Source organism: Dendrobates tinctorius, unplaced genomic scaffold (assembly GCF_039654945.1).
Source record: "Dendrobates tinctorius isolate UK_male_01 unplaced genomic scaffold, ASM3965494v1 ptg000016l, whole genome shotgun sequence".
In the NCBI taxonomy this organism is placed as follows: Eukaryota; Metazoa; Chordata; class Amphibia; order Anura; family Dendrobatidae; genus Dendrobates; species Dendrobates tinctorius.
In genome coordinates, this window is record NW_027361684.1 from 79,940,277 (window position 1) to 79,965,700 (window position 25,424).

Consider the following 25,424-nt stretch of genomic DNA (forward strand, 5'->3'; position numbering starts at 1 on the left):
ATCAGAGCATATACATCATATAGGACACACTGGGATTAGTGCATATACCTCACATAGGAAACTCTGAGACTTGTGTATATGCATTGAAAAAACACAAAAATTGAGCTTGTGCATATACATTACATAGGAGACATTGCACTGTGACTGCTGCCTTCACCATCAGAACGACAGTGCAGTGTGGCGAAAAAAGGGCCTAGAATTTCAGGAAAAGAACATCTCACCAACCATTAAGGAAGGGGGTGGGTCATATATTGGTGTGTTGCAGCCAATGGCACAGGGAATATGGCACAGGGAATATTTCACAGGTGGAAGATAAAACAAATTCAATGAAATTTCAACAAATTCTTGATGCAAACATAACATCATCTGTGGAAAAGCTTAAGTTGAAAAGAGGATGGCTTCTACAAATGGATAATGATCCTAAACACACGTCAAAATCCACAATAGACTACATCAAATGGCACAAGGTGAAGGTTTTACAATGGCCCTCACAGTCCCCTGATCTGAACATCATTGAAAATCTGTGGCTAGACCTCAAAATAGCAGTGCATGCAAGAAGACAGAGGAATCTCACAGAACTGGGAGAATTTTCCAAGGAAGAATGGATGAAAATCCCTCAGACAAGAATTGAAACACTCTTGGCTGGATACAAAAAGCGTTTACAAGCTGCAATACTTTCAAAAGAGGTTGCTACTAGGAACTAACCATACAGGGTGCCCAAACTTTTGCAATGGCCCATTTTGCTTTCTGTAATTTTTAAAATGTAAAAGATGACAATATTTGTTTGTTGCCTAAAATAAAAAGAAATGTGTCATCTTTAACTTTAGACCTGTTAGAGATCATTTCATCTTAAACTTGCTTAATTGCTCACAATAACAGTCATTTTAACCTGCGGTGCCCAAACTTTTACATGCCACTTTAAATAGTTGTATTCTAAATTATAGAGTTTTTGCTGCTCAGCTATGCCAATGTAAAAGCTTAATTAGAAAAGAAATCATCAACAGATTTGGGTGCATCCGCTAGTTTTGTGCTTTTATGTCATTCTTGACTTATTTTAGGTGTCCAATTTCTTAACAAATTCCCTTTCATGTTCACGGTATCTAGGAAGAAAATATAATGACTAGTGCTTTCTCCTCACCAATTAAATGCAGATATTTGTACCCTGTTATGACTATGTCGAATCCTAATTAGCAAATAAGCTAGCAACAGATTATCATAATTCCTTTAGGCATATGAAATCATTTTTTTGTCTTTCCAAAAGTATGTTTGAACTTTTTTTTAGGAATTTTTTTTTTAACACTGCAGATTCCTTTTTTTATTCCCCCAAAAAGAATAGTCACATATTTCTGAATAATCATAAGAATTATGAACACCTTTGTAGAATTGGTTTATAAAAGTAATCATGTTTTCAAGCCGCCATTATTTCATTACTTTTCATAAAGCATCTTAAACATCACTTATCACATAACATGGGAAACTACTGGAATTTTTACAATTCCATTTTATTTGAAAGCTTTGAAAGCTTTTTGTGGAATATAAAACAGACACTGAGCGCTGCTTGCAAATGATTCCTCCATACCAACCGCTGACAGGATCATTATATATAACCATTGAGTGATATTGGACATGTAACAAGAGTCTCATGTATTTTCCAGATAACCATGCAGAACCAATGGAAATTGATGGTGATGTGGAAATTCCATCAAACAAGGCAACGGTACTTCGTGGACATGAATCAGAAGTATTCATCTGTGCCTGGAACCCAGTCACTGATCTATTAGCTTCTGGGTAAGAAAACCAAGTCAGAAATGTAATTATATAGTAAAATTCTATCCAAAGAAAACAGAAAAAGTCACATGTCATTATATTGTAAAAGTGAAGTATTCTTTTTAATTCAATCATATAGATGGTCATAGCATAGAAAATTATCTGTAAGGCTATGTTCACATGCAGCATTTTTACAGGGGTTTTTTTAATGCAAATTCAAAGCTGCTTTATATATTACCAGTAAAAGCAATGAGATTTCAGAAATCTCATGCACAGGCTTGTTTTTTTTTCCTGACTGAATTTCAGAACTGTAGCATTTTCTAAAATCTGCAGCATTTCGATTCTTTCAGCGTTTTTTAGCAATTTTGTGTGGTTTTTGATGAACAAAGCAAACTTTACTAAATATGTACCGCAGACAAATCCCACATGTAATCTGCTCCCAAAAAATACAAGGAGAAAGTTCAAAATGACACGAAAGCATTGTAAAACGTGTGCCTTTCTATCACAGCATTTTTACTGGCAAAAGAGCAGGTTTGGGTCGCAGAAAAAAATGCAGCAAAAGGGTTGTGTGTGAACACTGCATAATGGTTTCCATGTAGGTTAGTAAAAGCAGATCTGAAAATGTTTGCCAATATTCTACGCTACACCGTGGACCTCAATGCCAAACAGCAGCTACAAAAGTACATAGGGAGAAACCTATAAATAATTAAAATTCGAATGAAATCTTAATCTTAATAAAATGCATTAATACTAGAGATGTGTGGGCCTCACTGCTAGATCATGGCACTGGTACATGCAATACTTACCTCTCTCCGTTCCTCCGCTGTGGCGTCTTCCATATCTTCTGACTGTGACGTTCAGGTCAGAGGGTACGATGATGTGACTAAATTGTGCCCTCTGCCTGAACAGTCACAGTGCAGAGAGATGGTACACGGCGACTCGGGGAGTCCGGAGAAGAGCAGCATCCAGCAAGGAGAGGTGAGCATTATGTGGGAGCTAGCATGTATTGGAGCATTATATTGGGCCCATCATATACTGGAGCATTATATGGGGCCCATTATATGTGGCCCATCATATACTGGAGCATTATATGGGGCCCATCATATACTGGAACATTATATGGGGCCCATCATATATTGGAGCATTATATGGGGCCCCTCATATACTGGAGCATTATATGGGCCAATCATATACTGGAGCATTATATGGGGCCCATCATATACTGGAGTATTATTTGGGGCCCAGCATATACTGGAGCATTATATGGGGCCCAGCATATACTGGAGCATTATATGGGGCCCATCATTTACTGCAGCATTATATTGGGCCCATCATATACTGGAGCATTCTAAGGGATCCCAGCATATACTGGAGCATTATATGGGGCCCAGCATATACTGGAGCATTAATTGAGTCCAGAATTTACTGCAGCATTATATGGGGCTCATCATATACTGTATGGAGCATTATATAGAGCCCATCATATACTGTATGGAGCATTATATGGGGCCCATTATGTATGAAGCATTATATGGGGCTTATTATTTTGTATGGAACCCTATGTGGTGCCCATAATATTTTGTGTCAAAGGGGCCCACTGAGACTCTTTAGTCCGGGCCCACAAAAACCTGGAGCCGGCCCAGAGCAGAGTACTCTCTCTCCTATAGAGTGTCATATAGAAAAGTTGGGAAAAAAAACTTACCTATGGTGTCTTATCCAAGTGGCAAGAACACTAGTGTATATGGAATTGCTCACCTGGTCAGGTTGTGAACTACAGCACACAATGCTCTGGATGCTGCTGCTGCAGACCCACAAATAGTCAACAATTGAAGAAGTGGGGAAATTTATTTTTTTGCGCTGTCAAGTGAACCAATGATAATTTCAAAGAATAGAGCAGGAACCATCATAAAGAAGTAAGGTTTCAAAGTACAACTAGTTTCTTCCTCAAGACAAACCACAAGTTTGAGGTTTTTTGATCCAGTTTAAAAAATCATTACACCCGACTAGTTCACACCAACTGTGCTGCCAAAAAGAAATCCAACTTTTTTGAGTTATCCCTTTGTCAAAAAATTTGTCGTCCATTTACAGAAGCATTTTCTCTTCTCAAAAAATGTATTTGTTAAAAGTTGGCAAATACCTATGTACTGTATAATGCAATATTTAACTGACCCATAATGATGGTAAATAAATGACTATATGGGCTCAAAGTTCCTTTAATTTCTACATTAACAAAATCATATATTTTTTTTTACATATATACATATATAAAGGTCAGGAGACTCAACGGCAAGAATATGGAATTTGAATGAAAACAATAGTAGCACCTCCACTCAGCTAGTGTTACGGCACTGTATACGAGAAGGTGGACAAGATGTTCCAAGCAACAAAGACGTCACCTCATTAGACTGGAACGTAAGTTATTTTTACAACACACTGTAAATGACAATTCTCTGCTTGACCATTATATAATCTTCTAAGGGTTTTTTCAATTTAGCTCCTAAACTCTCCAGTCCTCTACGACTGATATATTTGTAATACTGATCTCATGGGTGCTGCTAATGTGCCTGCAACACCACGTCCAGGAGAGCAACTGAAGAACATAATGGTTCCTTATTAAAACTCTCACAGACTGCTCCCATCTTTCTCTTCTCAATCTTTATTGGACAGACTGTGCACAATGACTTCTCTCTCTCACATATTACTCCCCCTTTTTCATCCAGATTGTTCTCCATGCCCCATCTCACACACACCCCATTTACTCTCTTTATTACACACACTGCTCCCCATTTACCCTCTTTGTTACACAGACTGTTCCCCATTTACCCTCTTTGTTACACAGACTGTTCCCCATTTACCCTATTTGTTACACAGACTGCCCCCATTTACCTTCTTTGTTACACAGACTGCTCCCCATTTACTCTCTTTGTTACAGAGACTGCTCTCCATTTACCCTCTTTGTTACACAGGCTGCTCCCCATTTACCCTCTTTCTTACACAGACTGTTCCCCATTTACCCTCTTTGTTACACAGACTGCCCCCATTTACCTTCTTTGTTACACAGACTGCTCCCCATTTACCCTCTTTGTTACACAGACTGCTCTCCATTTACTCTCTTTGTTACACAGACTGCTCTCCATTTACCCTCTTTGTTACACAGGCTGCTCCCCATTTACCCTCTTTGTTACACAGACTGCTCTCCATTTACTCTCTTTGCTACACAGACTGTTCCCCATTTACCCTATTTGTTACACAGACTGCCCCCATTTACCCTCTTTGTTACACAGGCTGCTCTCCATTTACCCTCTTTGTTACACAGGCTGCTCCCCATTTACCCTCTTTGTTACACACACTGTTCCCCATTTACCCTCTTTGTTACACACACTGTTCCCCATTTACCCTCTTTGTTACACAGACTGCCCCATTTACCCTCTTTGTTACACAGACTGCTCTCCATTTACTCACTTTGTTACAGACTGCTCCCCATTTCACTCTCCCTAACAGACTTCTCCCCATTCACAGCCCACCGGCCCCAGACTGCTCTTCTTGCTCCCTCTTGCACATGCTGCTCTCCCCTCCTCACATACTTCTTTATATGATTTTGATGACTCCCGAGTCTGTAGAAGATAGTCGAACACTGATTGCTCAGCTTCTTGTTTCCTCACTGATCAAAGATATGAGTGCAAGAAAGGCATGGAGAAGACCGAGCAGCAGTAATTTTACAGTAACATGCTTCTTTCTGGGATCAGGCTGATCATTAAAGGGAGCTCAGGAAGTCTGTGTGAAGGTGAAGGGAGTTGTTGGGCTGTGCATCTGCAATGCCGCATAGATTTAAAAAAACATTCTGGACTTACATTCTAATCACCGCTAGTGTTGAAATTCGTGACATATTACACATGTCCTTGGCACTTAAAGGCTTCAAGCACAAAGTATGTTAGAACAGTTATAGTCACTTTTGCTGAAATCTTGGCATATTCAGTGCAGAGCTCTAAATCCAGGGTCTCGGGTGCCAGTAGAAATACATTGTTTTTCTGCTTTGTTTTCCAACAGGCGGACGGCACTCTCTTAGCTACAGGTTCTTACGACGGCTTTGCAAGAATCTGGACACAAGATGGTAAATACATTTTTATAAGATTTTCATCCCATTTGTGAGTTTCCCACTGACAAACTATTACTACTGCATTTGTAAAGCTCTGTGGGGAGTAAGAATTATTGCCGTCAGTATAGCAATGCATTCTGTACACAGGTATCATGGTAAACAGGAGGGGCCGCAGTTTTAATGGACAGAACTTTTTACCTTCAGTAATGTTCAACCACATTAATAAATCTCTAGAACTTTATCACATATTCCTCTTGAAATCATATCCCATATTATGTCAGCAACATCTGGTATAGAATTACTGTATACCAGACGTTGTCCAAAACTTTCCTACAAAGACAATGTAGTAACTGTGATGATTGATTCAAAGTGGTTTATTTTGTAGATAAAGGTAGATATTATTATTATTATAAGGTATAGAATTGTTATGTTTGCTTCTACTTTGCACAAGTAATTGATCTCTTGAAATTAGAAGTTCCAGGCGATCAATTATTTGTGCAAAAGAGAAGAAAATATAGCAATTCCATACCCAACTGAGCTCCGACCATTCATTTGCCAGAAGGTCAAGAATTATTTCACATAAATACTAAAGCTGTGCTCATGTACAAAGAAGCGGCAAAAGAGTGGTTCTATTGCATGTTCCCTGACACTTAATTCTAGGGCCAGATTCATTAAGACTAGTGTTGTGCATGAATTTTGATATGTGTTTAGGATCATTATCCAATTGTAGAAGCCATCCTCTTTTCAACTTCAGCTTTTTTACAGATGGTGTTATGTTTGCATCAAGAATTGTTAAAATTTCATTAAATCCATTCTTCCCTATCCCCCTGAAATGCTCCCCATGCCGTTGGTTGAGACACAACCCCAAATCATGATTCATCTACCACCATGCTTAATGGTTGGTGAGATGGTCTTTTCCTGAAATTTTCTTCCCTTTTTTTCTCCACACATACACGTATCCACACAAATCATTGTGGCCAAAGAATTCTATTTTAACCATTTCTTAATTAGATTTTGAACTGAGGAAAAGGCAACTTGAGAACACTATGCTATCTTTTTATGCCCTTCTTCTGCTTTGTGGCCCTCCACCATTTTCATTTTCAGAATGCTAGGCAACTGATTAGAAGAACACATGGCAGCTGTTTTTTGGCTCAAGGCTAGAGGAGGCTGGATTTTTATAAAGCGGGAAAATTTGCATGACCTGGCCTTTCCTGACAATGATAGTGAACAAGTCATAACCCTAATAGGATAATTAAGACCCTTTTAGACATCATTTAATCTTCAACTTGCTTAACTGCTCAGAATAAAAGTAATTTTCACCAGGGGTGTTCAAACTTCTAAATTCTACTGTAGATCGCAACCATCATATTATATGGCAATGTGAAGTTTAACCCCTTCCTGCCATCCGACGTACTATCCCGTCCATGGGACCTGGGCCCCTATGCCCATGGATGGGATAGTACGTCTCAGCGATCAGCGGCGCCCACGTGGTGAGCGCCGCTGATCGCGGCCGGGTGTCAGCTGATTATCACAGCTGACACCCGGCACAATGTGTCAGGGGCGGTCACGGACCGCCCCCGACATGTTAACCCCTTGCACACCGCGATCAAACATGATCGCGGTGTACCGGGGGTTAAAGGGAAGCATCGGCAGGAAGGGGGCTCCCTCCATGCTTCCCTGAGCCCCCCACGGCAGCGCAATGTGCAGCGCTGCTGCGGGGGGCTCCTTTCCTGCAGGCCCCCGAATCCAAGATGGCGACGGGGGCCTTCGGGGGCCTGCAGGAAGCTGGCTTCCTCAGTGCCTGCAAAGCGCAGGCATGAGGAAGCCTTCTGCACTGCCTGTGACAGGTCGCTGATCTGTCACAGTGATCTGTGATGTGACAGATCAGCGATCTGTCACAGGACAGTGATGTCCCACCTGGGACTATTTAATAAAGTTAAAAAAAAAATTAAAAAAAGTGTTAAAATAATAAAAAAAAATTCGCCAAATAAATTAGAAAAAAAAAAAAAATATTCCCCCAATAAATCCATTTTTTGGAAATAAAAAAAAAAAAAACAATAAAAGTACACATATTAGGTATCGCCGCGTCCGTAATGACCCGCCCTATAAAACTGTCCCATTAGTTAACCCCTTTAGCGAACCCCTTAAAAAATAAAAATAAAAAACGAAGCAAAAAATAATGATTTATTATCATACCGCCAAACAAAAAGTGTAATAACGCGTGATCAAAAAGACGCATATAAATATCCATGGTACCGCTGAAAACGTCATCTTGTCCCGCAAAAAACGAGCTGCCATGCAGCATCATCAGCGAAAAAATAAAAAAGTTATAGCTCACAGAATAAAGCGATGCAAAAATAATTATTTTTTATATAAAATAGTTTTCATTGCATAAAACCGACAAAACATAAAAAAACGACCTAAATGAGGTATCGCTGTAACCGTACTGACCCGAATAATAAAACTGCTTTATCAATTTTACCGCACGCGGAACGGTGTAAACGCACCCCCCAAAAGAAATTCATGAAACGCTGGTTTTTGTTCATTCTGCATCCCAAAAAATCGGAATAAAAAGCGATCAAAAAATGTCACGTGCCCAAAAATGGTACCAATAAAAATGTCAACTCGTCCAGCAAAAAATAAGACCTCACATGACTCGGTGTGTCAAAATACAGAAAAATTATAGCTCTCAATATGTGGTGATGCAAAAACTATTTTTACAATAAAAAGCGTCTTTTAGCGTGCGACAGCTGCCAAACATAAAAACCACCATAAATAGTAAATCAAACCCCCCGTTATCACCCCCTTAGTTAGGGAAAAATAATAAAATAAAAAAAATGTATTTATTTCCATTTTTCCATTAGGGTTAGGGTTAGGGCTAGGGTTAGGGCTAGGGTTAGGGTTAGGGCTGAGATTAGGGTTAGGGGTGTGTTGGGGTTCGGGTTGGAGTTAGAATTGGGGGTTTCCACTGTTTGGGCACATCAGGGGCTCTCCAAATACAACATGGCGTCTGATCTCAATTCCAGCCAATTCTGAGTTGAAAAAGTCAAATGGTGCTCCTTCCCTTCCAAGCTCTGCCATGCGCTCAAACAGTGTTTTACCCCCACATGTAGGGTATCAGCCTACTCAGGACAAATTGCAAAACAATTTTTGGGATCCAATTTCTCCTGTTACCTTTAGGAAAATAAAAAATTGGGGGCAAAAATATCATTTTTGTGGAAAAAAATGATTTTTTTATTTTCACGTCCGAGTGTTATAAACTTCTGTGAAGCACTTGGGGGTTCAAAGTGCTCACCACACATCTAGATAAGTTCTGTGGGGGGTCTAGTGTCCAAAATGTGGTCACTTGTGGGGAGTTTCAATAGTTTAGGTACATCAGGGGCTCTCCAAACGCACATGACACCCGCAGACCATTCCATCAAAGTCTGCATTCCAAAACGTCACTGCTTCCCTTCCGAGCCCCGACGTGTGTCCATACAGTAGTTTTCTCCCACATATGGGGTGTCAGCGTACTCAGGACAAATTGGACAACAACTTTTGGGGTCCAATTTCTCCTATTACCCTTGGGAAAATGAAAAAATTGGGGACTAATTGATCAAGTTTGTGGAAAAAATACGATTTTTTTATTTTCATGCCCGGGCATTATAAACTTCTGTGAAGCCCTTGGGGGTTCAAAGTGCTCACCACACATCTAGATAAGTTCCTTAGGGGGTCTAGTTTTCAAAATGGGGTCATTTGTGGGGGGTTTCCACTGTTTAGGTACATTAGGGGCTCTCCAAAGGCAACATGACACCCGCAGACCATTCCATCAAAGTCTGCATTCCAAAACGTCACTACTTCCCTTCCGAGCCCCGACGTGTGCCCATACAGTAGTTTTCTCCCACATATGGGGTATCAGCATACTCAGGACAAATTGGACAACAACTTTTGGGGTCAAATTTCTCCTGGTACCCTTGGGAAAATAAAAAATGGTGGCTAAAAGATCATGTTTGTGGAAAAAATACGAATTTGTTATTTTCACGCCCGGGCGTTATAAACTTCTGTGAAGCACTGGGGGGTTCAAAGTGCTCACCACACATCTAGATAAGTTCCTTGGGGGGTCTAGTTTACAAAATGGTGTCATTTGTGGGGGGTTCCACTGTTTAGGTACATCAGGGGTTTTCCAATCGCGACATGGTGTCCGATCTCAATTCCAGCCAAAAACGTCAAATGGCACTGCTTCCCTTCCGAGCTCTGCCATGTGCCCAAATAGTGGTTTACCCCCACATGTGGGGTATCAGTGTACTCAGGACAAATTGCACAATAACTTTTAGGGTCCTATTACCCTTGGAAAAATAAGAATTGAGGGTGAAAAGATCATTTTTGTGGAAAAAATATGATTTTTTAATTGTATGGCTTTATGTTATAAACTTCTGTGAAGCCCATGGGGGTTCAAAGTTCTCACCACACATCTAGAAAAGTTCCTTAGGGGGTCTAGTTTCCAAAATGGTGTCATTTGTGGGAGGTTTCCACTGTTTTGGTACATCAGGAGTTTTCCAAACGCGACATGGTGTCCGATCTCAATTCCAGCCAAAAACGTCAAATGGCGCTGCTTCCCTTCCGAGCTCTGCCATGCGCCCAAATAGTGGTTTACCCCCACATGTGGGGTATCAGCGTACTCAGGACAAATTGCACAATAACTTTTAGGGTCCTGTTACCCTTGGAAAAATAAGAATTGAGGGTGAAAAGATCATTTTTGTGGAAAAAATATGATTTTTTAATTGTATGGCTTTATGTTATAAACATCTGTGAAGCCCATGGGGGTTCAAAGTTCTCACCACACATCTAGATAAGTTCCTTAGGGGGTTTAGTTTCCAAAATGGTGTCATTTGTGGGGGGTTTCCACTGTTTTGGTACATCAGGGGTTTTCCAATCGCGACATGGTGTCCGATCTCAATTCCAGCCAAAAACGTCAAATGGCGCTGCTTCCCTTCCGAGCTCTGCCATGCGCCCAAATAGTGGTTTACCCCCACATCTGGGGTATCAGCGTACTCAGGACAAATTGCACAATAACTTTTAGGGTCCTGTTACCCTTGGGAAAATAAAAATTGGGGTGAAAAGATCATTTTTGTGGAAAAGATATGATTTTTTAATTGTACCGCTGTACGTTATAAACTTCTGTAAAGCCCTTGTGGGTTCATAGTTTTCACCACATATCTAGATAAGTTCCTTGGGGGGTCTAGTTTCCAAAATGGGGTCACTTGTAGGGGGTTTCCACTGATTAGGTACATCAGGGACTCTCCAAACGTGACATGGCGTCCAATCTGAATTCCAGCCAATTTTGCATTGAAAAAGTCAAACGGCGCTCCTTCCATTCTGAGCTCTGCCATGCGCCGAAACAGTCGTTCCCCCCCACATATCAGGTATCAGCGTACTCAGGACAAATTGCACAATAACTTTTGCAGTCCAATTTCTCCTGTTACCCTTGGTAAAATAAAAAAAATTGAACCTGAAGTATTTTTTTTATGAAAAAAAATTAGATGTTCTTTTTTTTTAAATATTCAAAAAAATTCCTGTGACGCTCCTAAAGGGTTAATAAACTTCATGAATGTGGTTTTGAGCACCTTAAGGGGTGCAGTTTTTAGAATGGTGTCACTTTTGGGTATTTTCTATCATATAGACCCCTCAAAGTGGCTTCCAATGTGATGTGGTCCTAAAAATAAAATGGTGTTGTAGAAATCGCTGGTCAACTTTTAACCCTTATAACTTCCTAACAAAAAAAAATTTGGGTTCCAAAATTGTGCTGATGTAAAGTAAACATGTGGGAAATGTTAGTTATCAAGTTTTTGTGTGCCGTATCTCTGTGATTTAAGGGCATAAAAATTCAAAGTTGGAAAATTGCAAAATTTTCAAAATTTTCGCCAAATTTCCGTTTTTCTCACAAATAAACGCAAGTTATTTGAATGAAATTTTACCACTAACATGAAGTACAATATGTCACGAGAAAACAATGTCAGAATCACCGGGATCCATGGAAGCGTTCCAGAGTTATGACCTCATAAAGGGACAGTGGTCAGAATTGTAAAAATTGGCCCGGTCATGAACGTGCAAACCACCCTTGGGGGTGAAGGGGTTAAATTGCTCATTTTGCATTTCTACCCAGATAATTCTTCTCTTTTCTCTGCTCTATGTAGAAACAGGAAGTGTCTTGTCTCCCTGCATTTATTATTCTCCTCATCAATTCCTGATCCAGCTGCCTCACTTCTCTCCCCTGCCAGGGACTTTTGCAGTGACTGATGAGTCATGTAGGAAAAAATTGACTTCCTGTTTCAACACAGAGCTTAGGCCTCTTTCACCAGTTATTTGCATCAGTTACAATCTGCCAAAAAGGCAGACAAGCGGATCCGTTCTAAACTGATGTGAACGGATGGCACAGGATCCGTTTTTAGACGGATCCTGAAAATGATGAAATTTAAAGGAATCGCTGGCCGGGAAGGAGAGAGAGAGAGAGAGAGAGAGAGAGAGAGAGAGACCCAGACAGATTTTAGGGTTAAGTCAGTGTCTGGAGGATCCGCCGGAAAAAAAAACGTTACAAGCTCCGTTAGGAAATCTTTGAGGATGTTGACGGACACTAAGATTCTGGCGGATCCTCAAAAAAACGGATGCAACGGACGGCAATCAGTCAGGATCTGCCAATAATGAAAGTCAATGGGGAAAAAAACGGATCCGCAAAGAAAAATGGCGGATCCGTTTTTTTTCAAAATTGGCGGATCTTGACTGATTGTCAAAAATGGAAGTGTGAAAGAGGCCTTAGAAGGATTCAGCTAGTCAGTTTTTAATCACGTGATGTCATAGACCTAAAAGAGAAGAATTAGCTGGGTAAAAGGGCAAAATCAGCATTTGTAAGTACTCAGTCCCATATTATGACTGCAATATATTAAGAAGATAAGAATTTTGATGGGAGGAGTGCTTCTTTAATTCCAGAAAACTGTTGACAGCAACTTCAAGGATCAGGCCCAAGTATCCTCTGTTTAACTCTATGGCCCCTGTTTATCATTTATGAGTTTTGTAGACTTTTTTTGTCTTGTGTTATTCACTGATTTTTTTTTTGCACCAAGTTCTTCAAAATGCACAAGCAATTTGGCATAAAATAAAAAATTCTCTTTAGTTTTAGACTTTAAAAAGTTTTTGCAACTTTTCACCTTCAACAGTAACAAATTCTTTGAAAAGTAGCTAAAATGCACCAAATTAAAAACTCCTCCAGTAACCTTACTGTAGGCAGTGAGTGAGATGCGCTAAAAAATGCAACAGAGTTGTAGAGGAAAAATACAAAAAGACTTAAAAAATATAGACCACTTAAAACATATAGAAAATAAGACGCAAATACTAAAGCCACTAAAAAGATGCAAATTACTGTTCGGTTTAAGTCCAACACTGCCTTCTATTTTATTTTACAATATACTCAAACTGAGCTCTTTTTTTTATAGTTGCAGACTTTCAAATCCCCTGCATACACAGTTTTGTTATAAAATTCTTACTGCCTGTAGTCGCCACAAGGGGGGTGCTCAGTGTCATAGTGTATGCTGGTATTTAGTTTAAAGAGTGTCTGTCAGTAGGGTCAACCCTCCTAAGCTGTCTATATGGGCGCATAGGTCATAGGATGCCAAAAAAAATGATATCTTGATATCTGTGATCTGATGTCTTGTGCTGCAAGGACTCATCTCACTCGACCAGGAGTGTGCGTGCTTGTAACAAGTTAGTTGGGCATTTCCCTTATACAGCGATGTCTAATACAGGGATCTGAACAGTTAGCCAAAGGTATTTCTCTAGGCGTCTTTGAATAAAACCTTTGCAGCTCAACTTTGGAGTTCTCAGAAATTATAGTTGTGTTTACGAGTCAAGCAATTTAGGAGTCCCTGCATTAGCCACAAGTCGCAGCTTGATGTTCTGACAAAGGGTTCTTTGGGCTTCAGTTTTAAGTTGCAGTTATTGATTTCTATGGGTTTCTTTGGCCTTTAGGGGGCTTTAGAAGATGTTAAATCTTTTTCTAGTGGCATTGAAAGTTGCTTTCTTGAGATGGTTTCCCGGACCTTGGACAAATGCTGCCTATATCAACAGTGTCCCAAGCCATGACCACCATGTAATCCAATGTCTTATTCCAGAGATATTCATGTTTTTCTTACATGTAAATGAGCTGTTCAGGACTATGGACCAGACACTGATCAGCATGAGAATTTGCCTCCAGAGATTATTGTAAATGTGGCTCCCCTGAGGGTTCAGTCGCCAGAGAGGTACTGCACCTCCTCCTGAGGTGTGGTGCCCCACCATTCAGGTAAGATGGAGACACCTGACCACACTCCAACACCTGCATCCCACACAACATATTAGTGTAGCAAAGCACCCTTTGGTGGCTCCCTGCTTGGAACACGAAGAGTGCTGGGAGGTGGGTGGAGCTTAGTCTGCACAAAAAGATTGGGAAGAGTTTAGGATTGGAGAGAGTCAGACTAGGTCAGTCTGTGAGAGAAGATCCCCGGAGAGGGATGGACGAGGGAAGTGCTGCAGCGGACCTCAGTGACCTGGGTCTACAGGCACAGGAAAGAGACATAGATGGAAAGCCTGACTCTTTATAAGACAGATAGATTTGAACGGAACGTAAGGAGAAGAGGAGGACTGAGGATTAGGGTTAGAGCAGAACCCTTCCCAAGTTCACAGCGCAAGGTCGGGGTCCGGTCCCTGAGGTTGTATGGATACTAATGGTCCTACAGCAGACACCGGAGGAATAGAAGTTGTCACCACTTTATTCCCACACAAGACTTGGGGGCACAACAGCAACGTGAGTGAGCCGGGACTTAGTAGCAAGGAGTCCCCGAAGCAGGCTACAGCTGTCTGCCGTACAAGTAGAGTTCATAGGAACATCTGACAGGAGGAACTCCAGTGTAACTCAATACTGAGAGTACTTCACTATAGGCGCAAAAGGGAGACGTTCAGAAAAGGCACATACGTTGGCGGAGTGTTGGAACGAAGTACTTCATCTTGCCTGGAAGTTGGCTGAGTTCCTGACCCAGAGGACACGGCACAGATGCAGGCACCTGTATGCACATCATACTGTGAGTAAATCTTTGGAACTACATGCCCTGGTGTCCTCCGCTTATTCCTGCGCCAACACCCTCAGCACTGCTACATCTCTGTGCCTGACACTGCACCATCTACATCTCTCCCCTATCTCTTCACCTACACAGCCCTGGGACTACTGCCCTACCTGTGGAGGGCCACAACATCATTGCTGCACTACACCATCTGTCCCAGAGGATCTGCTCACAGCGTCGGCTTAACACCTTTCTTGCCGAACACCACAGGTGGCATCACGAATCATTCAATGAACATTTCCGCTATTTACAATGGGCACCCAGGGCAACGGACCGGGTCATAACTGCCGTGACAACAACCCCACTCGTGGAGATCTGCGGGCCTGCTACCGAGTACCCCGCCACCCTGGGTGCGAGAGCGACCCATAAATATAAGGGGGAGTGACCAGTGTGATATCTAATGGTTACCAGTGTGATATATGATGATTACCAGTGTTATCAGTGTGATATGTAATGATTACTAGTGTTTTCAGTGTGATATTTAATAGTTACTAGTGTAACCAGTGTAATATGTAATGGTTACTAGTGTTCCCAGTGTGATATGTAATGGTTACTAGTGTAACCAGTGTGATATGTAATGGTTACTAGTGTTATCAGTGTGATATGTAATGGTTACTAGTGTTACCAGTGTGATATGTAATGGTTACTAGTGTTACCAGTGTGATATGTAATGGTTACTAGTGTTACCAGTGTGATATGTAATGGTTGCCAGTGTTACCAGTGTGATATGTAATGGTTACCAGTGTTATCAGTGTGATATGTAATGGTTACTAGTGTTACCAGTGTGATATGTAATGGTTACCAGTGTTATCAGTGTGATATGTAATGGTTACTAGTGTTACCAGTGTGATATGTAATGGTTACCAGTGTGATATGTAATGGTTACCAGTGTGATATATAATGGTTAACAGTGTTATCAGTGTGATATGTAATGGTTACTAGTGTTACCAGTATGATATGTAATGGATACTAGTGTTACCAGTGTGATATGTAATGGTTACTAGTGTTACCAGTGTGATATGTAATGGTTACTAGTGTTATCAGTGTGATATGTAATGGTTACTAGTGTTGCCAGTGTGATATGTAATGGTTACCAGTGTGATATGTAATGGTTAACAGTGTTACCAGTGTGATATGTAATGGTTACCAGTGTGATATGTAATGGTTACCAGTGTGATATGTAATGATTAACAGTGTTACCAGTGTAATATGTAATGGTTACTAGTGTTCCCAGTGTGATATGTAATGGTTACTAGTGTAACCAGTGTGATATGTAATGGTTACTAGTGTTATCAGTGTGATATGTAATGGTTACTAGTGTTACCAGTGTGATATGTAATGGTTACTAGTGTTACCAGTGTGATATGTAATGGTTACTAGTGTTACCAGTGTGATATGTAATGGTTGCTAGTGTTACCAGTGTGATATGTAATGGTTACCAGTGTTATCAGTGTGATATGTAATGGTTACTAGTGTTACCAGTGTGATATGTAATGGTTACCAGTGTTATCAGTGTGATATGTAATGGTTACTAGTGTTACCAGTGTGATATGTAATGGTTACCAGTGTGATATGTAATGGTTACCAGTGTGATATATAATGGTTAACAGTGTTATCAGTGTGATATGTAATGGTTACTAGTGTTACCAGTATGATATGTAATGGATACTAGTGTTACCAGTGTGATATGTAATGGTTACTAGTGTTACCAGTGTGATATGTAATGGTTACTTACTAGTGTTATCAATGTGATATGTAATGGTTACTAGTGTTACCAGTGTGATATGTAATGGTTACCAGTGTGATATGTAATGGTTAACAGTAGAGTTGAGCGATACCGTCCGATACTTCAAAGTATCGTATCGGATGGTATCGGCCGATCTTTAAAAAAAGTATCGGTATCGCCGATTCCGATACCGGAAGTCCCATTCAAGTCTATGGGACTTTCGGTATCGGAATAAGAAAAACCCTTTCCTGCCCTTGTACAGCCTCTCTGGGGTCTGTACGGGCCTTTCGGGGGGCTGTGCCGGCCTGCCAGGGGGTCTGTGCAGGCTCCGGTGGTCTGTGCCGGCCTGCCGGGGGGGCTGTGCAGGCTCCGGTGGGCTGTGCCGGCCTGCCGGGGGGCTGTGCCGGCCTGCCGGGGGGCTGTGCAGGCTCCGGGGGGCTGTGCCGGCCTGCCGGGGGGCTGTGCCGGCCAGCCGGTGGTCTGTGCAGGCTTCGGGGGTCTGTGCAGGCATCGTCCGATGGGACTACAAGTCCCATCGGGCGATGCCTGCTACCATGACAGTGATTGACACATTAGCCAATGATGGGACAGTAGTAGTCCCATCATCCGGCTAATGTGTTGAATGTAAAAAAAAAAAAAAAAAATTACATGCTACATACATACAACATGCATACTACATACATGCTACATTCATACTACATACTACATACATGCTACATTCATACTACATACTACATACATGCTACATTCATACTACATAAATACTACATGCAACATACATACTACATATATACTACATACATACTACATGCTACATACATACTACATATATACTACATGCATGCTACATACATACTGCATGCTACATACATACTACATGCTACATACATACCACATATATACTACATACATACTACATACATACTACATGCATGCTACATGCTACATACATAACACATATATACTACATGCATGCTACATACATAGTACATGCTACATACATACCACATACATACTACATGCATGCTACATACATAGTACATGCTACATACATACCACATACATACTACATGCATGCTACATACATAGTACATGCTACATACATACCACATACATACTACATGCATGCTACATACATACTACATGCTATATACTACATATATACTACATGCATGCTACATACATACTACATGCTACATACTACATATATACTACATGCATGCTACATACATACTACATGCTACATACATACTACATATATACTACATGCATGCTACATACATACTACATGCTACATACTACATATATACTACATGCATGCTACATACATACTACATGCTACATACTACATATATACTACATGCATGCTACATACATACTACATGCTACATACATACTACATATATACTACATGCATGCTACATACATACTACATGCTACATACTACATATATACTACATGCATGCTACATACATACTACATGCTACATACTACATATATACTACATGCATGCTACATACATACTACATGCTACATACATACTACATATATACTACATGCATGCTACATACATACTACATACATACTACATATATACTACATGCATGCTACATACATACTACATGCTACATACATACCACATACATACTACATACATGCTACATGCTACATATATACTACATATATACTACATGCATGCTACATACATACTACATGCTACATACATACTACATATATACTACATACATACTACATACATACTACATGCATGCTACATACATACCACATACATACTACATGCTACATACATACCACATACATACTACATACATACTACATGCTACATACATTCATACATATATACTACATGCATGCTACATACATACTACATATATACTACATGCATGCTACATACATACTGCATGCTACATGCATGCTACATACATACTACATACATACTACATGCTACATACATACCACATATATACTACATACATACAATACATTCATACAATACATACATAGACATACAGTACATATAACATAGAGTAACATACTTACCAATACTTGTCACATTGTTCCCCGAAGCCATTGTCTTTTCCGGAATAAATATTAACATAACAAACCACAAAAATACTCACCCACGATCCGAAGCAGTCCACGAGTGTGTCCCACGACGATCTTGGGTAGAGAACTACAGCATCAGATGATGCTGCCGTTCTCTACGGGCTGCAGGAATCCAATGACGGAAGGTAGGTATCCTTCCGCACTGTATTCCTCCGCCACTTAAAAAAAAAAAAGTCCCTAGTCTCACTTTATGCCATTGCTGTGTGGGAATTTTTTAAGTGGCGGAGGAATACAGTGCGGAAGGATGCCTACCTTCCGTCATTGGATTCCTGCAGCCCGTAGAGAACGGCAGCATCATCTGATGCTGTAGTTCTCTACCCAAGATCGTCGTGGGACACACTCGTTGACTGCTTCGGATCGTGGGTGAGTATTTTTGTGGTTTGTTATGTTAATATTTATTCCGGAAAAGACAATGGCTTCGGGGAACAATGTGACAAGTATTGGTAAGTATGTTACTCTATGTTATATGTACTGTATGTCTATGTATGTATTGTATGAATGTATTGTATGTATGTAGTATATATGTGGTATGTATGTAGCATGTAGTATGTATGTAGTATGTATGTAGCATGCATGTAGTATATATGTAGCATGTATGTAGTATGTATGTAGCATGCATGTAGTATATATGTAATATGTATGTAGCATGTAGTATGTATGTATGTAGTATGTATGTGGTATGTATGTAGCATGTAGTATGTATGTAGCATGCATGTAGTATGTATGTAGCATGCATGTAGTATGTATGTAGTATGTATGTAGTATGTAGTATATATGTAGTATGTATGTAGCATGTAGCATGTATGTAGTATGTATGTGGTATGTATGTAGCATGTAGTATGTATGTAGCATGCATGTAGTATATATGTAGTATGTAGTATGTATGTAGTATGTATGTGGTATGTATGTAGCATGTAGTATGTATGTAGCATGCATGTAGTATGTATGTAGCATGCATGTAGCATGCATGTAGCATGCATGTAGTATGTATGTAGCATGCAGCATGTATGTAGCATGTATGTAGTATATATGTAGTATGTATGTAGCATGTAGTATGTATGTAGCATGCATGTAGTATGTATGTAGTATTTTTTTTTTTTAACATTTAACACATTAGCCGGATGATGGGACTACTACTGTCCCATCATTGGCTAATGTGTCAATCACTGTCATGGTAGCAGGCATCGCCAGATGGGACTTGTAGTCCCATCGGACGATGCTTGCACAGACCCCCGGACATCAGCACAGCCCCCCGGCAGGCCGGCACAGCCCCCCGGCAGGCCGGTACAGACCCCCACAGGGTGCACAGCCCCCCGGCAGGCCGGTACAGACCCCCACAGGGTGCACAGACCACCGGCAGGCCGGCACAGCCCCCCGGCAGGCCGGTACAGACCCCCACAGGGTGCACAGACCACCGGCAGGCCGGCACAGCCCCCCGGCAGGCCGGTACAGACCCCGGGCAGTCCACACAGCCCCCCGGCAGGCCGGCACAGCCCCCCGGCAGGCCGGCAGAGACCCCCGGAAGGCCCGAAATGACGGCGCATCATGATGCGCACACACCGCGCATCATGATGACGTCAGGCTGTCAATCAACTGAACTTCCGATTCCGATGCCGAATTCAGATATTGAAAAAATATCGGAAGTCGGTATCGGAAGTCCGATACAGCAAGTATCGGCCGATACCCGATACTTGCGGTATCGGAATGCTCAACACTAGTTAACAGTGTTACCAGTGTGATATGTAATGGTTACCAGTGTGATATGTAATGGTTACCAGTGTGATATGTAATGATTAACAGTGTTACCAGTGTGATATGTAATGGTTACCAGTAGAGTTGAGCGACTTTTGGTTTTTTAGGGTCGCGTTTCGTTTCGTGAAACCCGACTTTTCCAAAAGTCGGGTCGAGCAAGATCGTCCGATTATAGGGAAAAGTCGGGGTCGTCCCGAAACACGAAACCCAATGTAAGTCAATGGGGAATAAAAGTCGGCAGTGAGAGGAGGACAGGAAACACACCTACAGTGCTCATTTGAATGCCAAAAGCATCAATTCTTCTTACTTAAGCTTGTCAACCTTAATTAACTTCATAATACAAGTTACGCACTGAAAAATGGGGGTTATTTGGCTAAAGTTGTGGGGGGGGGCTGGCTCCAGGTTTTCATGTGCCCTGGGCGAAAGAGCGCCCCTTTAACACATACCAAAACTCATCATGCTCCGATACGGCAGAGAAATAGCGGTATAGTACAATGAAAAATACTTCACTTTTTACATCTCATGACGAGGCCCATCTATTTCTCCATACAGAATCATTGGTCCCATGTAATGTTTGAAACAGTATATGATGAGCTCCACATAATGCTACAGTATATGTTGGTCCCCATGGATGAAGCTCCACTGTCTTATGGGCCCAAATAATGCTCCAAACATAATGGGCCCCATTTCTAATGCTCTAGTGTATAATGGGCCCTGTAAATGCTGCTCCAGTGTCTGATGTCCACCTTTGGAATGTTCCAGTGTATGGTGGGCCCCATCTATCATTCTCCAGAGTAACGTGCTCCCCAAAAATTGCTGTCCCAACATTGAAAACAATCAAATAAGTCTCCTCGCTAGGGAATCCCTGTACTAGTCTGGACTCCTCGTCGTCCCCATCTTCCATCTCACTGCACAGTATTTCAACCTTGCAAGTGCTGTGATCCTGAGCAAGCAGGGGGGGCCCACTCGTTGGCGACGGCACTGGCACAGGGCCCCTGATAGTACGGTGGTGTGTCTGATGGCGGGTGGGCCGAACCTGCACTTTCATCTGCAGCTTCCTCTTTGTCACCGTGTAAGATGGAACTGTATATGGGAAGGGTAACCTGAGTTTCATCAGGGTCAGATTCAGGCCGTGTAGCGTGCAAGGGGAATGTAGTGGTCTGGGTCAATGTACCAGCAGTTTCATCGAGCAGTGGCTGGGCATCAGTGCACTTGTGTCGCCCCCAGGAGTACGGTCGCCACAGTGGCATTACCTTCCTCCTAGGGAGTGTGATGTCATGCTTGGGAGCAACGAAGGATCTCTCTAGCAGGTTAACTGATTGGGCGGCGTTATTCCCACGAGTCATGACAATCCAAACAGCGTTCATGAAGGCAAATTGTTTGTTTTACGTGGGCAGTATGGTTGCAAAGCTGAACCTTAAAGGAATGTCCAGAAGGGCACCACCAGGAGTGGAGCCTACGGTTAAATTCGACTCCACCTGGGAAACCTCAACCATGCCAGCTACAGAACAGATGCACACATTGCAAGCTTAATTCCGTTAACGAACGAGACTCCGTCATGCCCCGCGGTCCGAGTCCGGCTTACTAGAGGGACACGTGAGGCTCTGGAACATGAGATTGGCCAATAACTGGTGTGTCATGCCCTTACATGTCCGTGGCTGCATGTGCGCTACACTGAAAAGGCCAGCGTTTGTCGCTTACAGGTGCAGATAACCCGCTGAACAACGTTAGTGATGGGGATCACTGATTACAATTATTACCCGCGAACAATGATTTCCCAGTAAGTGCAGGTCAACTGCAGTTCCGGAATTAGGCCTAACCGTCATTCCTGAAAAAATGAAAAACTTACGTGTGCAAACCACAGGTGCTGTAGCTTGCTTAACAGCTCGCCAGCCGTTCTCACGGCCAGTATGGATTACACGCGATTGCACAAAGGTTAGAAAGGGTACCGTATCCCCAGATAACATGTATGGATAGCGTTCACATTCAAAATATATGTCTCAGGAGGCAGGCTCAGACGGTGTTAGGCCCAGTATGGATTGCACGTGATTGCACAAAGGTTAGAAAGGGTACCGTATCCCCGGATAACATGTATGGATAGCGTACACATTCAAAATATATGTCTCAGGAGGCAGGCTCAGACAGTGTTAGGCCCAGTATGGATTGTACGTGATTGCACAAAGGTTAGAAAGGGTACCGTATCCCCGGATAACATGTATGGATAGCGTACACATTCAAAATATATGTCTCAGGAGGCAGGCTCAGACGGTGTTAGGCCCAGTATGGCTTGCAGGTGATTGCACAAAGGTGAGAAAGGGTACCGTATCCCCGGATAACATGTATGGATAGCGTACACATTCAAAATATATGTCTCAGGAGGCAGGCTCAGACAGTGTTAGGCCCAGTATGGATTGTACGTGATTGCACAAAGGTTAGAAAGGGTACCGTATCCCCGGATAACATGTATGGATAGCGTACACATTCAAAATATATGTCTCAGGAGGCAGGCTCAGACGGTGTTAGGCCCAGTATGGCTTGCAGGTGATTGCACAAAGGTGAGAAAGGGTACCGTATCCCCGGATAACATGTATGGATAGCGTACACATTCAAAATATATGTCTCAGGAGGCAGGCTCAGACGGTGTCAGGCACAGTATGGATTTGACGGCCCAGATTACACAGCGGAGGAGCAGGGAGAGGTAAAGATTGCAAATGCTGGGGCCCTGCCCAAGCAAGGGGGGCCCACTCGTGGGCATCGGTACTGGCACTGGGCCCCTCATAGTACAGCGGTGTGTCTGACGGCGGGTGTGCACCACCACCGTCAGAGACACTTGATTGCACTATGAGGGACCCTGTGCCAGTGCCCGCGCCCAAGAGTCGGCCTACCCACCTGTCCAGGGCAACGGCACTCTCATGGTGTCGTGCGCTAGGTGGTGACCCCGGCCATGGGGGGGGAGGCAGCACAGTTAGGGAGTTTTAGAAAGTGGCATATGTTGATGTTGGACATTCAGCTGATGCAAAAGGCGAAATAGGTCAAGTCCCAGGAAGAGGTGGACCAAAGCAAGCCATTTTTCTGTCACCCTATGTGTCATCAGGGGAAGGTGGGACAAAATCCTTGGAAACCCATGCATGGTTCATTTTAATGAAGGTTAGATCATCCACATTTTGGGTTGACAGACGGGTCCTTTTTTCTGTCAGGATTGATCCAGCTGCACTGAAGACTCTTTCCGATAGCACACTTGCAGCTGGGCAAGCGAGCTCCTGTAAGGCATATTGGGCCAATTCAGACCAGGTGTCCAGTTTAGCGGCCCAATAGTCAAAGGGGAATGACCTGTGTGGGAGAACATCGATATGGGAGGAAAAGTAGTTTGTAACCATGGTTGACAACTGCTGTCTCCTGTCACTTTCCATCGATGCAGTATTACCAGTTGTGTGAGCGGTATTTGAAAAATCAGTCCACAACATTGTCATGAAACCCCTGTCTCCAACGCCACTTCTGCTGTGTGCACCACGAACACCTCTGCCAAGCTGCCCCCGGCCCGTACGGCTCGTGTGAGAACCATCACCGCTGCTGTGTGCGGGGAATGCCTCAAGCAACCGATTTACCAGAGTTGCTTGTTTATTAGCCAATATTAGGTCAAGGTTCTCCTGTGGCATGATGTTTTGTAATTTGCCTTTATAGCGTGGATCCAGGATGCTGGCCAACCAGTAGTCGTCATCGTTCATCATTTTGGCAATGCGGGGGTCCCTTTTTAGGATCCGCAAGGCATAATCTGACATGTGGGCCAATGTTCCCGGTGTCAATGATGCACTGCGAGTGCTGGTTGGAGGAGCACTTTCTGGCAAATCCACATCCCTCCAGTCACGCACAAACCCTGTACCAGACCTTGCCACGCCAACATTTTCACTTGCCCCACGAGATGCATCCTCCTCCCCTAAGTAATCATCCCCATCATCATCCTCCTCCTCCTCTTCTTCCTCCACCTCGTCCAGGAGAGGTCCCTGAGCAGACAATGGCTGAATGTCATCAAGGATTCCCTCCTCCTCTTCCTCCTCATCAACATTGGCTGCAGACGCCTGCTCCTTAAGGTGCGTCAAAGTTTGCATGAGCAGACGCATAAGTGGGATGCTCATGCTTAGGATGGCGTCGTCTGCGCTTACCAGCCGTGTGCATTCCTCAAAACACTGAAGGACTTTACAGAGGTCTTTCAGCTTCGACCACTGCACACCTGTCAACTCCATGTCTGCTCTCAAAGTGCCTGGCCGTGTATCCTCCCACAAATGCATTATGGCCTGCCTCTGCTCGCACAGCCGCTCCACCATGTGCAGGGTGGAGTTCCACCTTGTTGCAATGTCGATAATGAGGCGGTGGTTGGGAAGGTGGAGCAATCGCTGCAGCTTCTGCATACGAACGGAGTGTACAGGCGACCGGCGGATGTGCGCGCACAGTCTTCGCTCCTTCTGGAGCAGGGCTGTTAACTCCAGGTAATTTTTGAGGAAGCACTGCACCACCAGGTTCAAGGTGTGAGCCAAGCAAGGTATGTGGCTGAGTTTTGAAAGGGCTATGGCTGCCACAAAATTACGGCCGTTATCACTAACTACCTTGCCTGCCTCAAGATGTACACTGCCCAGCCATGACTCAGTTTGTCGCTTCAAGTACTCGGCCAGCACCTCGGCGGTATGTCTGTCGCCCAAACACATCATCTGCAACACAGCCTGCTGACGCTTTCCACTAGCTGCTCGATAGGGGGACACATCGTGTGCAACAGTGGCAGCTGCAGATGGAGTGCTCGTACGACTGCGCTCTGTGGACGAGCTTTCGCTTCTGGAGG

General features: G+C 42.7%; 1 protein-coding gene across 3 annotated transcripts in view; it reads left to right on the forward strand.

Moving 5' to 3' along the window:
• Nucleotides 1–25,424, forward strand: part of TBL1X (transducin beta like 1 X-linked) — a 489,223-nt gene that overhangs the window by 418,285 nt on the left and 45,514 nt on the right. For all 3 annotated transcript variants that reach the window (XM_073565980.1, XM_073565981.1, XM_073565979.1), the window contains 3 exons: nt 1,656–1,788; nt 4,038–4,179; nt 5,815–5,878. In XM_073565980.1, coding sequence (XP_073422081.1) covers nt 1,656–1,788; nt 4,038–4,179; nt 5,815–5,878 — 339 coding nt within the window. The remainder of the gene's footprint in view (nt 1–1,655; nt 1,789–4,037; nt 4,180–5,814; nt 5,879–25,424) is intronic.